General features: G+C 49.8%; 1 protein-coding gene across 1 annotated transcript in view; it reads left to right on the forward strand.

Annotated features, from left to right (window-relative positions):
* The first annotated feature begins 711 nt into the window (after positions 1-711).
* Positions 712-17,266, forward strand: part of LOC134101214 (leucine-rich repeat transmembrane neuronal protein 4) — a 129,112-nt gene continuing 112,557 nt past the window's right edge. The window contains exons 1-2 of the mRNA XM_062554810.1: positions 712-716; positions 8,626-10,196. Coding sequence (XP_062410794.1) covers positions 713-716; positions 8,626-10,196 — 1,575 coding nt within the window. The 5' untranslated portion in view covers position 712. The remainder of the gene's footprint in view (positions 717-8,625; positions 10,197-17,266) is intronic.

The raw sequence follows: 17,266 nt of genomic DNA on the forward strand, positions 1-17,266 counted from the left end.
ATATTGTTCAAAGAGAAGTATCTTTACCTGTAGTGTTTTAATTATTGTTTTCTCCAAAGCGACTGAGGCTTTCTGTGGATTTCTTTTTTTGTTGTTTTTACGGTGTGTGTGTGTATGTGTGTGTGTGCGATGCGAACTCCTTGTCAGTCTAGTGGGCTCCACTCAAACGCACTCAGACGCATTCTCACAAAGGGGCGCTGGAGCCGTCCCCAGTCCCAGTCTCTCGGGAGGGAGCCAGCTTGCGCAGTGTGCCAGAATGGATAGACGCGAGCTGGCGAAAACGTCTTGTCTTGGAATTCTCAACTTAACATGGTGGTGTATCGCTTTATGTAACTTGGATGTGGAATAGTCGGGATTCTTTTGCATCCCGCGTTGACAGCATCAAAATCGTGGAGAAGACCCGTATTGTTTTGACGCACTGACTGTATAGTTCGCACGTACTTTTGTCAGATCAACTGAGCGCGAAAGGGAGATGTGTTCCATGGGTTTGTGTGTTTGACATTCGGATATCACGGATCTTATGCTCGCCGGTGTTCTGGCGGCAGCCGTTAGCAGGTGCGCGTCAACATCAGCGGCTACGCGAGCTGCCGAGGTCCTGCAACAGAACCGAGCCGAACTGATCTGAGCAGTGTGTGTGTGTGTCATGCGGACTCGTCTGTCGGCCGCGAGAAGCCTCTAAACGCCGTGGACAGGAGCTGAAATATCAGCGGACATGGGTGAGTGTGGCCGAATGCCCGAACTATGAAAAACAGCCGAAACCTGCAACCTCAGCGGTTGCGTGTGTAACCTTCAATTCCCTTAAATAGAATTCACCAGCGCGTCGTGCTAGGAGTTTATGTCACTGTCGATGTAAATGTGTTGTATCGCACTGGTGTTATGTGTTAAATGTTTTCTTAGTGAAATACTAGCTCTTTTAGCTCATCAATAGTGTTTTTTTCTTTCATTCTAGAGATATCCAAGCGCGGTAGATTCCCTTGCAGTTCTCTTCACGTCTAATAAACAGGTAGCCACGCAGCGAATACACAGTTATGTATTGAACATACCCGCAAAAAAACGCTATTTGAAGCTTGTAAAAATGTATTTTAATCGATGGCTCCCTCCTTCCTTTGCCCAAAATGGTTAACGGAATGAACCGAATCCACTGTGTTTTCTGGACCCAGATTGCCTATGGTGTCTCGTAATGGAGGTCAGCGAACTTTATGCAACATATTTTGTGCATAATTGTGTATGGCGACAGATATACTGATTTATTGGATATAAGTGCGTTGAGTTAGTAAAGTGATTTGTTGACCACGTAGCTTAGTTCTCGTTTAGGATTGGGCATTTCCCCCCTTGGCGTTATTGACGTAGCGGTATTTGGCCGGCTCTGCTGCTCCACATTTGTTCGGTAAATCGTAAACACATCTATACACATATTTTGTGACTTGTCATCAGGTGTCCCTTACCCCCCTCTCCCGCCCACCACGATGGCGCGCGGCCGAGCGCGTGAGCGCGTGTTGGAAAATGGAAAGAGAGACAGAGAATGAGAGAGAGAGAGAGAGAGAGAGAGAGAGAGAGAGAGAGAGAGAGAGAGAGAGTATTCATCAGATCCAAATCTGACCCCTCCACAGCCTCCTCAATTATTCTGACTAATAATAACTGAGCTTCCGTTTGTATGAAACGATCAGAGTGATTTTAACTCTCGTCCATCGCGAATGTTTCGAAATCAAATGAGATCAAACTTTCAGAAGATATTTGTCCAATGAGTACAGCGAATGCTTTTTTTTTAAGCCACCTTATAATTTTTGAGCATGTGCCTGACTATATTGAATATGGACATCAAGCCGATTTGTTGATTTCTGAGCACCTCAAAACAATGTTTTGTGAAATTCATGGGTTTCATGGATGTGGTATTCTGCCAAAGATGGAAGTTAATTCTGCCGCTTCATTTATCTCACGCAATTCTGATATGTGTCCAAGTCGGTGAACATGCAGAAAAAGAAATGCATTATCGACCTCTCTCTCTCTCTCGCTGTCTATGTTTTGTTGTGCTTGTATTTGTGCGTGTTGTTGACATAATTGACCGCATACCTCTGTCTTAATAGCAGCAGAGCATGCTGTAGGCTACAGTGCAGTGCACATTTAAAACAGTGACCAGGAATTGAACTGGAGTGGGAGGTGAATATGTGGGAACACGAAGTTAGACTGTCTGTCAGCATACCGTTTGAACAGCCATTTCTTTCTGCTGAGTTAGGCTGCTCAAGTGGAGGCCCGAGTCGGCCTGCCAAGTCCTGTAGATGGCTTACGTTCCACACAGCAATCCAGGTCTGCATGTTGGGTGATGGAGAGCCATAAACTGCAGGCAGCCATCAGATCAACACATTGTAAGAGATTTAGGCACCAGTCAGCTTACATTTAGCAAAGTTAAGATTTAGATCTTTACATTAGCTTAATTGTATTATATCATATTATATTATATTTGTATTAAATCGTTATAGATAAATGTTATCTATTTCTAATGACTGTGAGGCTGTGACACAGGTGAAATGCTTTGACGTGTTTGTGGGATGCTGTGACGTTGGCGAAATGCTCAGGTCTCAGTCGCGGTGCTGTTTTTTCCTCTCCCGATTCTACCGGTTGTGCTGAGGCGGCGCATTCACTGCCGTTACCGTCTCTCTGTACCGGGGGAAGGTTGGCCGTTTAGAAATAAACATTCGGATGCACGGAAGCCATGTATACTCCAGATGAGTGATTGGTTGTGATGGATTGAAGGCTTCTAGATTTATATGAATGGCAATCATACTGGTGCTTACTTCTTGACACTTGTTATTTACAACCGTAAATGAATTCGCCAGCGAATGAAAATGATGTATCTCTCCTGCAAACATCTAGACACACATTCACAGCTGATAACTTTGGCATTTTTCATTGCCTTGTTTTTGAATGTGTGTGTGTGAGAGTGTGTGTGTGTGTGTGTGTGTGCGTGTGTGTGTGTGTGTGTTAGTCCTGTCGACTACTTTATAAAGTTTGTCATGTGTAATGTCAGTTGAACTGAATTTAAAATGTTTTGCAAACATTGCCTGAAAAAATAACTTGGCTGTGCAATCAGACACAGAATGGATTACATGCCAAAAGATGATTTGGTTGGAATGGGCTGCATATAGTGTGCTGTACAGAATGCTCTGCACTGAATGCTTGTGGCTTGTCCTGCCTCCAACAGTGTAAATAACCTGTCCACAATGGAGCACAGAAATAATTACCTCCCTAGAACACACAAATCTGCCTGCGAGTGGCCTTACTCTCCCACTCGGTGCTCTGACGCAAAGCACACAGGCAGCAGCGCAAGCAAGTGTGTGTGTGTGTGTGTGTGTGTGTGTGTGTGTGTCTGTGTGTCTGTGTGTGTGTGTGTGTGTGTGTGTGTGTGTGTGAGAGAGAAAGAGAGAGAGTGTGTGTGTGTGTGTGTGTGTGTGTGTGTGTGTATGTGTGTGTGTGTGGTGTGTGTGTGTGTGTGTTGAGAGAGAGCGACTGTGTTGGGGGGGGGGGGGAGGCTGTGGGAGTGCAGGGAGAGCAGAGAAGCATCAGAGAAGCATGTAAATAAAGGTGCTTTGGCAGGCTGCAGCCCATTTGGATTATAATTTGTGCCTAATAGAATGGCCCAGGCGTGTCGACAGGGGAGGGATGGGGAGGTCGCTCGGCCACTCTCGCTGGGCCACTGGCCAGGACTATTGTCTGACTGCCGGCCGCCAGTAGCCTGCTGCTGCTGCTGCTGCTGCTGCTGCTGTTGTTGCTTCAGCCGAGGCTGCCATGTTCAGCCTCCACACAGCAGATTACAGAGCCGTGCTGCTGCTGCTGCTGCTGCTGCTTATTATGGAGAACCAGAGCCTGGGTTTGGGAGACAGAACCTGCACCAACAGACACATCCCCATCATGAGCCATACACTGTTCAGAACAGAACCAGAACAGAACCAGACCCCATATGCCCCCATGAGCCACACACTGCTCAGAACAGAACCAGAACCCAACAGATATGCCCTCATAAGCTGCACACTGCTCTGAACAGAACCAGAACCCAACAGATATGCCCCCATGAGCCACACACTGCTCAGAACAGAACCAGAACCCAACAGATATGCCCCCATAAGCCACACACTGCTCAGAACAGAACCAGAACCAAACAGACATGCCCCTACAAGCCCACAGTGCTCAGAACAGAACCAGAACCGGACCCAGAGGCGGTGAAGAGGTTTGTGATGCAGAACCAGTGCTTGGTCCCAGGGATATGGGACTGTAGAACTGGAGCAGAACCAGAGGCTGGTCATGCACTTAGAACCTAGAACAAGAGTCAGGGAGCGTGGAACCAAAGGCTGATCAGGATCTAGGAGCAGAGTTGGCTAAAACTGACTGGTGCTTTGAGGTTTGAAGCAAGTGCCGTGTTTGCACTGGATGCCTGGTGTTTATTTAGGAAAGTCACTGCAGACACACACACACACACACACACACACACACACACACACACACACACACACACACACACACACACACACACACACACACACACACAGCACAGTCACCCTCATGTGAAGAACTTAACGTGGTCACTGCAGACACAGTCTCAGGTTCTCCCTTATGTAAGAAACTAAACATGTCAGTATTCAGAGAGCGCACACATAGACTACTGTAAAATGTAAAAAAATCAGATCCTTTGGTGAAGGCTGACCTCACACCATGAGGACAGAGTGAATCACTGATTAATCAGGCCATGGGATTTAGATCCAGCTGAAAATGTGTCATACAGTATCTTCTGACAAGGTGCCTGGTAGAGTGACCATGTGACCAAAAAAAATGATATCGACGCATTTCTGCAGCTGCTAGATATAATGGGATCATAGCGTACTGTATGTTTTAATTTTGTACCGGAAATTAGACATTGGAGATGAGTCAGTGTAGCAAACTTCACGGTAAAGTTGATGATAAAACTCTGGTATTGCACCAGGCAGATGCAATATAGCATATGCTGCGCTGTGTGTACATGGAAAACACATTAGTGCAACACTAGATATGCATTAGATGAACACTAGAACACTAGATGTGCATTGAAAAATCATATCACAAGGATACAGACACACACACTCTCTCTCTCTTGCACACACACACACACACACACACACACACATACAGACACATACTCACACATACTCACACAGACACACACACACACACACACACACACACACACACACACACGTACACACACGTACGTACACACACACACACACACACACACACACACACACACACACACACACACACATACTCACACAGACACACACACAGACACACACACACACACACACACACACACACACACACACACACACACACACACTCACACACACACACACACACACACACACAAATACAACAACACAGAGAGCTGCTTTACACGTGCACACACATTCGGACGGAGACACCATGCAGAAACATCCATATGGATTTAGCAGATGCTTGGCAACAAACACAATAGTTCTATTAGTTAGCATATGCTATGTGTTGCTGTTAAGCTGCTTCTCATCAAAGAGTGTGCAGGCAAAGTTCTCTCCAAAGTGAAAGGGAATTATTGAACAAAACTGTAATTGTAATACGTGTGTGTATACTAGCAGACCATTTGAGATGTGATTTTTTTTAAACCCTTGAAAGCTCAGCTCTTTGTTTAACTTGTCATGAGACTGACATGTGGTGTTATCGTTGCTAATGATGTGAAACGATGCATGCACTCTTAATGTATTTAACTCCACTGGGAGAGTGTGGACTGCTGTGTGTGTGTGTGTGACGTAGGGATGGAAGAGCATGGACTGGTGTGTGTGATGTAGGGATGGTAGAAGAGTATGGACTGGTGTGTGTGATGTAGGGATGGTAGAAGAGTATGGACTGGTGTGTGTGATGTAGGGATGGTGGAAGAGTGTGGACTGGTGTGTGTGTGATGTAGGGATGGTGGAAGAGTGCGGACTGGTGTGTGTGATGTAGGGATGGTGGGAGAGTGTGGACTGGTGTGTGTGTGTGACGTACGGATGGAAGAGCATGGACTGGTGTTTGTGTGTGTGACGTACGGATGGAAGAGCGTGGACTGGTGTGTGTGATGTAGGGATGGTGGAAGAGTGTGGACTGGTGTGTGTGATGTATGGATGGTGGGAGAGTGTGGACTGGTGTGTGTGATGTACTAGGGATGGTGGAAGGGTGTGGACTGGTGTGTGTGATGTAGGGATGGTGGAGCTGGTGGAGTGGGTGGTGCAAGCCATGATTGACTCATGGCTACTTTAAGCATTGGCCTGTGCTGTGCTGTGCTGTATTGTACAGTGCAGTACTGTGCTGTGCTGTGCTGTGCTGTGCTGTATAGTATTGTGCTGTGCTGTGCTGTGCTGTGCTGTACAGTGCTGTGCTGTGCTGTGCTGTGCTGTATAGTATTGTGCTGTGCTGTGCTGTGCTGTGCTGTGCTGTGCTGTGCTGTGCTGTGCTGTGCTGTACAGTGCTGTGCTGTGCTGTGCTGTGCTGTATAGTATTGTGCTGTGCTGTGCTGTGCTGTGCTGTGCTGTGCTGTGCTGTGCTGTATTGCACAGTGCTGTGCTGTGCAGACTCAAGAGTGGCGAGCTGAGCTAAGTTGAGCTGAGCCGAGCGGCTAAATTGCTACGCCTCCAGATTTGTGTACGGAGGCGTGCCGGTGTGAATGCTGATGCGCTTGGCTTCCAGCCGGCCCCTTTTATGGCGCCTCCTGTGCTGCTCGTCTCCCGCGGGACTCAGAGGCCTGCGCACTGCACACTGCTGACGGGGACAGCTGGAACGTGCCCTTGTGTGTGTGTGTGTGTGTGTGTGTGTGTGTGTGTGTTTGTTGCATGTGGGTGGGGGTGGGGGCAGATGGAGAGGAAGGGAGGGGGATAAAGGGGTTAGGTGGAGGTTCAAAACCAAATGACAAAAACATCCTCACCCCTCCCTATCCCCCCACCCCCCCACCCCCCCCACACACACACACACACCATCCTGGCCTGCTTCCGTGTGCGCGAGTGACCGAGCGGAGCGGAGTGGAGCTGTGTGTGGTGCTGTGTGGCCGGGGCTGAGCGGTTAATTGATGTACATGTTTATAATTAGGAGTGGATCGGCCTTGCTCACCCAGCATAACTGATTAGAGGTGACGGAAGCTGACTCAGGAGGGATGAACCCGCCGCCGCAACACAGCCGGAGCACAGCCAGCGCCAGGCCTGGGCCAGACTCGGCTCTCCGTCGGTTTAGAGCTGCACGATAGTGCAGAAAACTGACAACACAATATAGTATATATCATTTAATTGTTGTGTGTCATCAACATGGAAAAAATACAGGAATCAGCTGTACTGTACTTCAAAAGCACTATCTGGAGAGAAGTACTCATTGTTCACTAATTGAGAGGATTTGGAAGGGGAGTGCATCTGCCAAAAGAAAAAAATAAAAAAAGAAAAAGATCATTAAAACAAAAAAGCTGAAAATGACATTTTGCACTCTGAAGACTTTTGTTATGCCCTTGTAGCACAGAGCAAAACAAGCTGTAGCAGGCAGGTAGTTGGAGAGTCAATTTGCTTCTCTGGAAAGATGCCTGTTGTAGCTTTGCATTTTTCAGTGCCTTACATCAGCGTACGATGTTTGAGGGTGTATGTGTCAATCCTGTCGACTACTTTACAAAGGTTCTTATTTTTCATGACAGTTCAGCTGAATTTAAACGCTGCCTGAAAAGAGCGACTCGGCAATACAATCAGACAAGAATGGATTGCATGTCAAAAGATGAATTGGTCAGAATGGACTGTGTGTTGTGTGCTGCTGTACGAGAATGCTATGCACTGAATGCTTGTGGCTTGTCCTGCCTCCAACAGTGTAAATAACCTGTCCACAATGGAGCACAGAAATAATTACCTCCCTAGAACACACAAATCTGCCTGCGAGTGGCCCTACTCTCCCCCTCGGTGCTCTGACGCAAAGCACACAGGCAGCGTGTGTGTGTGTGTGTGTGTGTGTGTGTGTGTGTGTGTGTGTGTGTGTGTGTGTGTGTGTGTGTGTGTGTGTGTGTGTGTGTGTGTGTGTGTGTGTGTGTGTGTGTGTGTGTGTGAGTAAGCGAACGAGGGAGGGAGGGAGCCCTACCGGCGTGGCTAATTGATGTACTGATCGCTCATGCTGCTCTAGCTATTGTTATTTCTTTTTTGGAGCATTTTGCTTTTATTTATATAGAACAGTAGAGATTGAAAATGGTTTTATTTATTTTACTGAGACAGGACAGTAGATATTGACCAGAGTTTTATTCATTTTATTGAGTTGAGTTAGGACAATAGATATTGACCAAGGTTTTACTTCTTTTATTGAGATAGGACATGACAGACAGACCCTCATGAGAGCAGGACGAGGAAATGTCTGTGTGTGACAAAAAAAAAGCATATGCGTATACTTGAAGCCATCAAGCTCGGGTCCCCATGGGAACATAAATCCATATATTATTTTTGCAATGCTACTGCTTGGACCTCAGCTCTCCTTTCCTGTTGCTATATCTAATCTAATTGCTATCCTCTCTTCTCTGCCCTGTGTGTATGTGTGTGTGTGTGTGTGTGTGTGTGTGTGTGTGTGTTGTAATTCCAGGTTCGGCCATGCGGCGGCGCTGGTTCATGGTGCCCCTGCTGCTGGTGCAGGCGTGGCTGTCGGCGTTGCCGTGCCTTGGCGAGCGGCCGTGTCCCAAGAGCTGCCGCTGCGACGGCAAGATCGTCTACTGCGAGTCCAGCGCCTTCCGCGACGTGCCCAAGAACCTGTCCGGCGGCTGCCAGGGCCTGTCGCTGCGCTACAACAGCCTGGCCGGCCTGCGCGCCGGTCAGTTCGTGGGCCTCAACCAGCTCATCTGGCTCTACCTGGACCACAACTACATCGCCAGCGTGGACGCGCGCGCCTTCCAGGGCATCCGGCGCCTGAAGGAGCTCATCCTCAGCTCCAACAAGATCACGCAGCTGCACAACACCACCTTCCACCCGGTGCCCAACCTCCGCAACCTGGACCTGTCCTACAACAAGCTCCAGGCACTGCAGCCCGGTCAGTTCCAGGGCCTGCGGAAGCTGCTGAGCCTGCACATGCGCTCCAACTCGCTCAAGAACATCCCCGTGCGCCTCTTCCAGGACTGCCGCAACCTGGAGTTCCTGGACCTGGGCTACAACCGGCTGCGCAGCGTCACGCGCAACGCCTTCTCGGGATTGGTCAAGCTGACGGAGCTGCACCTGGAGCACAACCAGTTCTCCAAGATCAGCTTCTCGCTGTTCCCGCGCCTCTACAACCTGCGCGCGCTCTACCTGCAGTGGAACCGCATCCGCTCCATGAACCAGGCGCTCACCTGGACCTGGACCTCCCTGCTGAAGATGGACCTGTCCGGCAACGAGCTCCAGGAGATCGACCCCGAGGTCTACCAGTGGATGCCCTCGCTGCACACCCTCAACCTGGACTCCAACAAGCTGGTGAACGTGTCGGCCGAGGCGGTGGCCAACTGGGTGTCGGTGTCCACCATTAGCCTGGCGGGGAACATGTGGGACTGCGGCCCGGCCGTCTGCCCCCTAGTGGCCTTCCTGAGGAACATCAAGGGCGCCACCAAGGAGATCACCATGATCTGCGCCTCGCCCAAGGAGCAGCAGGGGGAGAAGGTGATGGAGGCCGTGGAGTCCAACGGGGTGTGCAAGCTCGCTCCGACCGCCTCCGCGCCGACTGCGGCCCGCACCCCCGCCGAAACCGAGCCGCGACCCAACACGGCCCTCACCTCCTCCGGCCACGGGAGGAAGGCGGCCGAAGCGGGGACCCCCTGGGTGTTGGCCACGCCGTTCCCCCCGACCCAGTCGTCTCCTCCTCCGCCGCCGGCGCTTGACCAGGACCTGGAGCCCGTGTCCTTCCACAAGATCGTGGCGGGCAGCGTGGCGCTCTTCCTGTCGGTGGCCATGATCCTGCTGGTCATCTACGTGTCGTGGAAGCGCTACCCGAGCAGCGTCAAGCAGCTGCAGGAGAACTCGGCGTCGGCGCGGAAACGGCGGAAAAAGGCCCGCGAGACGGAGAGCACGCTCAGCTCTCCGCTGCAGGAGTACTATGTGGACTACAAGCCCGCCGGACCCGAGAGCAGCGACGTGCTGGTCAACGGAACCGGACCCTGCGCCTACTCCGTCTCCGGCTCACGCGAGTGCGAGGTAAGCGCTAAATCAACACACACACACACACACACACACTCACACTCACACACACACACACACACTCACACTCGCACTCGCACTCGCACTCGCACTCACACTCACACTCACACTCACACTCACACTCACACTCACACTCACACTCACACTCACACTCACATACTGTACACACACACACACACACACACACTTACACATACTGTACACATACACACACACACACAAACACACACTTACACATACACACACACACAAACACACACTCACATACACACTAAGAATAAGACAAGACATATGTGAGACACACAGACACACTAGTACTCACACATACTGTACACAAGCACAAAGTAGGACACACACGTTTAAAAAATGCCTAAACATGCACTCTACTCAGTACCACACATGACACAGACACACACACACACACACACACACACACACACACACACACACACACATAATCACACAAATCCACACACTCAGCCTTCTTCAGGGCTTCCTTTGTTTTTTTAGAAGAACACACGTGATGGTAATCTCAACTCCCCACACACCCACTCACAAAGGCCTACTGCCTGCTTACACACACACACACACACACACACACACACACACACACACACCGGCCTGCTGCCTGCCTGTGTTTTGTTATGCAGGATGTAAACGCTGATAAGATGCTCAGGATATCTCCAGTGTGGGGTTTTAGGGGCACTTGTATTATCTGCGCTGTCCTCTGGCAAAAAGCAGCTTTTCTATGAACAAGAAATCACTCCCCGTTCACAAGCCTCTTCATTATTCTCTTTTGTTTGCCTGTGAAAGGAGGCAGAGGTGAGAGGCAAAAACTGCACATGTTGATGTTGTGTATCAGGCGCGGCGAGTCGGGCATGCTCTGGCTCGCCGTATGTAGGTACAGTACACGGCAGCCTCGCTGAAATAAGTGACAGCGTTATTCTTCGCACATTCTGAGACTTCTTTTCATGTGTGTGATTGGCCATTTATTCTTTTCCAAAATGGCCCATTGATTTTTTTTTCTTTCTTTTTTTTTTTTTTTTGCTGCTCCCCATCCCGGCGCTCGGTAGCCAGCTCGTCAATGCCACAGCTTTTCCCCGTACATAAGCCCGGCCAATTTCAGACACAATAGCTGACGGAGTCCCGCTGGGCTCGCCGCTTTTGAATTCCACAGGGCCTGTTTTTAGTCTTCAGCCGGCTCCGAGCACACCACTGCCTTCATGTTAACATACTCACTGTCACCAGAGAGCAGAGAGGGCAGTCAGTCACAGAGGAGCACAGCACTCTACACCCAGACAGACACACAGACTGACTGACTGACAGATAAGATCAATTGATAGATAGACAGATAGATTAAATCAAGTTAATAGATAAGATCAATATAATAGGGAAATGGAAAGATACAGTAGAAGGGAAGCTATGTATTGTATGAGATAAAAGGAAGATAGCTGTGTATGTTATCTATAGCATTACCCGTACCGTCATTTCCCAACTGCCGCAGCTAATGCATTGATTTTGCAAAATATCTTCAGCTGTGAGATTAATACACGGGGACAGTTCATATGGTATTAGTATTGTTTTGTTTATTTTAACTTGCATAACATACTGTCCTGTGGCGTATACACAATGCGGCTAATACACAGGAAATTACTGTATAATGGTTGTATTTCAGTAATGCATTATCCCTCCCATAGTACAGCACACACATGCAAATGTGCATGCTGCAGGAGAGGGAGTTTGTTTTGGTGGAGGAGATTAAGAAGCTGTTCTATGGAGCTCTTGAGAGCCACCATTCTCTGCCCACACACTCCCATAACACTACATCACTGGCACACACACACACACACACACACACACACACACACACACACACAATAAGACTGGTTCTTGAACCGCTGTTTGGTTGTTTACACACAGACTGGCGCTGCAGAGTGAGAGTGTGATGAGGAGGAGCGGCTGTGAGTGGGTGCACCGCTGATTCACTCAGAGGAGCTCACACACACACACACACACACACACACACACACACACACAGGTGCGCGGTGATCCGCGGGGCCCTGCTAGCAGGCGAGGCTAGCGCCGAGTGTTTGTTGGTGCTTCCGCGTGCTGGTGTGTGTCTCTGAGCAATGGCTGCTCTTCTCGGTGAGAGGGCCGCGGTGGTGATGACACACTTCAGCGACGTGGCGTCTGAATGCCTTGTTGTTTTCGTCCTGTGTAATTGGGAGCCCGGCTTCTGTTTGAGTGCATCTTGTGAGAGCGTTGTCTTGTCTTTTTCACAAACGCTGTCGCGCTGCCCGCCTGCGGGTGTGTCTTCTGCTGAAATAAGGCATCTCAAGAACACGGAGGCTGTCACTGGTGTGTGTGTGTGTGTGTGTGTGTGTGTGTGTGTGTGTGTGTGTGTGTGTGTGTGTGTGTGTGTGTGTGTGTGTGTGTGAGCTTGATGGGTGTGCACATTGGGTCAGAAAGTTAATTGCTTATATAATAAACGATATCTGAGACATGTGCTAGGGGCAAAAAAATAAATAAGATAAAAAAAAATGGAACATTAGCACTCATCAAAAAAAAAAGCGCGCTGCCATCTCATATAGATTTCTGTGTTCTCCTCCTCTACGGTAAGGCGTGCGAGGGGACTTCAAACGCTTATGGCGTCGGCGAGCGTAAGAGCGTATCGTCCTGCGAATCCCGTCTCGCTCGCGGTGCTCTTCGCCTCGCCTCCCCTCTGCACTCGCCGCTCTCCGTTTGATCTGCACTTAATGAGCCCGTTAGATCACCAATAGCGCCATCTCGCCCCGCGCTGCGTCGCGCCGCTCCGCGCTACCTGGCGACGGAGCACAGAGAGCGGCTGCCTCTCTACTTTACCTCCTCTTCCCCCGTGCCAGCCAGCTCGGTTTTTAATCTCACCTTCTTAGGCGCAATAGAAGAAACTCCTTGTTCCTTTTTGCGTCTCTCCCTTGGCCTTTTTTTTCTCTCTCTCTCTCTTTTTTTTTGCGTTCGACTGCTGTTCTTCATGTCCAGATCTTTGATTCTCACCCGAGCCTTCGCACGACAGCTTTGTTTCCCCTCGCGCGGATCCGGCGCCCTTCATTAAACCGAAACAGGCCTGTTCTCCGACTTCCTCGAGACACGGGAGCCCTTTGATGCGCCGGGGATGCACATTAGATGTCTGCTTCTGTCACAAACTAGTATGTTGCATATTTTGCAGTCTTTTATCACGCTCATCACAGGTAGCACGCCACATTTGAACCCAGGAAAGAACTGAACTGCTGTGATAAGTGTCACACAGTAGCTGCGCTATCAGTGTTTGTGATTTCCGAGTCTAATTGCACATACTGTACATCTCACTGTAGATTCACTCTCTTCGCAGCAGGAAGTATCAGTGTTTGGTGTTTGATCTAGTTCAGGTGTATCTTTACTTTAGTGATATTTGTCCAAAGAGAATTACATTTTATGAACACTACACTAGTTAAAAATAATAGTTTCCAAAGTTGTATGATATGGTGTCGTCTAAGGCCATGATGTTGGTCTGTGGTTACTAAGATGTTGTAGTAATGTTGGCGCTTGTGTTTTGCGTTTGGTGAGTTCCACACACTGTGGATGAGTCGTGCCTCCTCTCACTGATGGCATCTTAGCCCGTGGGCACAGAGAATGGGCAGGAGGGTGGCAGAGAGAGAGAGAGAGAGAGAGAGAGAGAGAGAGAGAGAGAGAGAGAGAGAGAGAGAGAGAGAGAGAGAGAGGAGAGAGAGTGGGTCAGTCTGCTCATTAGGCGTACGCATCAGAGGGGCATCTGAAACAGCACGGACGTGGCGCGTGGGACCGTGGGCTCGTAACGGCAGGGGGGTTCCTGGCCGTTACAGGAGGCTCGTCCACCCGTCCACCGTTGGCCATCCCCTTGTGTCCACGCGTGGCCTGGCCTGGCCTGGCCCTGGCTGCCCTGTGATCTGGCCGGCTTGATGAAGCCTTGTGGGGGAGATCAGAGAGCCACACACACACGCGGGCCGGGCTCCAGAGCTGTCCGTCAGTGCGCACACACACACACACACACACACACACACACACACACACACACACACACGGGCCGGGCTCCAGAGCCGTACGTCAGTGCGCACACACACACACACACACACACACACACACACACACACACACACACACACACACACGCCGTCAGTGCGCGCCTCCACGCGGGGAGCTCCTGGGAGACTTGATCCGCAGTCAGAGACACACACACACACACACACATACACACACACACACACACACACACACGCAGTCAGAGAGCGGCCAACAAAGAGCTGACAAGAGCAGACGTCCCCTCGTCTCATCAGATGCATCTGGACGCCTTCGCCAGCGCCTTTTGTCTCGTCTCCTCTTCACACACACAGACCTCTCTCATCCGGCCGCCTCGCTCCGTCTCCAGCCTCTCTCCTCTTCTTCCTCCCCTCTCTTCATCCTCTCTTCATCCTCTCTTCATCCTCTCTCTCTTCCCTCGCTCCTCTCCTTCCTCCCCTCTCTTCATCCTCTCTTCATCCTCTCTCTCTTCCCTCGCTCCGTCTCCAGCCTCGCTCCTCTCCTTCCTCCCCTCTCTTCATCATCTCTCTCTTCCTTCGCTCCTCTCTCTCCTCTCCTTCCTCCCCTCTCTTCATCCTCTCTCTCCTCTCTCCTCTCTCGCTCCTTTCCTTTCTCCCCTCTCTTCATCCTCTCTCTCCTCTCTCTCTCCTCTCTCTCTCCTCTCCTTCCTCCCCTCTCTTCATCCTCTCTCTCTTCCCTCGCTCCTCTCTCTCTCCTCTCCTTCCTCCCCTCTCTTCATCATCTCTTCATCCTCTCTCTCTTCCCTCGCTCCTCTCTCTCTCCTCTCCTTCCTCCCCTCTCTTCACCCTCTCTTCATCCTCTCTCTCTTCCCTCGCTCCTCTCTCTCTCCTCTCCTTCCTCCCCTCTCTTCACCCTCTCTTCATCCTCTCCCACTTCCCTCACTCCTCTCTCTCTCCTCTCCTTCCTCCCCTCTCTTCATCATCTCATCATCCTCTCTCTCCGCTCTCTGTTTTCTTCTCCCTGTCTTTTTTCTCTCCTCTCTATCTCCTCTTTCTTCAATCTCTCATTTCTTCTCTCTCTCTCCTCTATCTCCTCTATTTCTTCAATCGCTCTCCTTTCTCCCCTCTCTCTCTCTCTCTTTTCTCTCTCCTCTCTTCTCTCTCTCTCCTCCATCTCATCATCACACGCTACCATGAGTCACAATGCAGGCTGCGCCAGCTCCACACTATGCTCTGCAGGTGCTCCATATGCAGCAGAGTGGTGTGTGTGTGTGTGTGTGTGTGTGTGTGTGTGTGTGTGTGTGTGTGTGTGTGTGTGTGTGTGTGTGTGTGTGTGTGGTGTGTGTGTGTGAGTGTGTGTCTTTCTGCCTGTCTGTGTGTGTGTGTGTGTGTGTGTGTGTGTGTGTGTGTGTGTGTGTGTGTGTGTTTTTGTGTGTTTTTGTGTGTTTGTGCATTTGTGCATTTGTGCATATTGCATGCCTACGAGAGACTGATTGTGTATAACTGAACAGGACATCTGTGTCTGAGGACTGTGTGTTCTGTATGCATGGGGGAGAGAGTGTGTGTGAGCAGGGAAGAGCATGTGTGTGTGCAGCGGTGATGTGTGTGTGTGTGTGAGAATGGAGAGAGAGTGTTTTGAAGATGAAGCGTGTCCACTTGACTTCATCTTGGATGCTCAGGTGTTCTTTCAGGTCACACTCTGTAGTGCATTCTAGCGTGTGCATTAGTGTTTGTGTGTGTGTGTTGTCTGCTCTGTGTGTGTATGATTATGTGATAGCGTCTCCTGGCGTGTGTGTAAGCATTTGTTGTGTGTGTATGTGTGTGTGTGTGTGTGTGTGTGTGTGTGTGTGTGTGTGTGTGCGCTGGCGTGTGTAGTCGGTGATGGCTTGTGTATTATCACATATATTGTCTCTAGGTGTGTGCATGCGTGTGTGGGTGGTGTGTGTAGTATGTTCAGGTGTGTGAATGTGTGTGTGTGTTTGTGTGTGTGTGTGTATAGCATGTGTGGTGGGCGCTTGAGTGTGCAGTTTGTGTGTGTGTGTGTGTGTGTGTGTGTGTGTGTGTGTGTGTGTGTGTGTGTGTGTGTGTGTGTGTGTGTGTGTGTGTGTGTGTGTGTGTGCCCAGCTGTAATGGCTGCGGCATGTCGACTCTAATGGGCGCTGGCTGTGGAGAGCGTGCAGGAAAGGCGCGTCATGTCAGATTGATGAGTTCCATCCCCGCGCCGCACATTTAGTATTCGACCTGCATGGCGCGCTTACAAGCCGCTTTCATCAAGAAGACACAGACTGGATTCAAACACACGTTTGCTATCAGTCACGTCCTGAGCTAGCACTGATTCAGCTCACCCACACACACACACACACACACACACACACACACACACACACACACAAAGAGACGCCACGCAGAAAGGCTGAGGGAAGGCCAAAACTGGAGAGCACTTGGGCTGGTGCTGAACAAATACATTAAGACACACACACACACACACACACACACACACACACACACACACACACACACACACACACAAACACAAACACGCACAGGCAATTTAGTCCTGAATGAATTACTGACATTCACCACACAGCACACACACAAACAGCAATAGGTATATAGATAGATAGGTAGATAGATAGGGAACGACCTTACCTGTATCTAGTAAATTAGATTAAAGAGAGAGAGAGTAAGAGAGAGAGAGAGAGAGAGAGAGAGAGAGAGAGAGAGAGAGAGAGAGAGAGAGAGAGAGAGAGAGAGAGAGAGAGAGAGAGAGAGAGAGAGAGAGAGAGAGAGAGGAAAAGGCTCCAGATAAAAGCATGGTGTGGTTCTCTGAAGGTAGTCCTCGTTGAGAGGCTCAGATGTCATGAGTGGCGTGTTGTTGAGCCTGAGACATGGCGCACGTCTTATTGATTGGGATTAGTACGTAATAAATGCTCGTTATCGACAGAAGTGACAATAGGCTCATTTAGGATTGATTGCTCCTTGAAATTTGAAGTGTTCCTGAGAGAGTCGAGAGACCTCTCCTTTACTTAAACACAC

The sequence above is a fragment of the Sardina pilchardus genome, chromosome 14 (assembly GCF_963854185.1).
Source record: "Sardina pilchardus chromosome 14, fSarPil1.1, whole genome shotgun sequence".
Lineage (NCBI taxonomy): Eukaryota > Metazoa > Chordata > Actinopteri > Clupeiformes > Clupeidae > Sardina > Sardina pilchardus.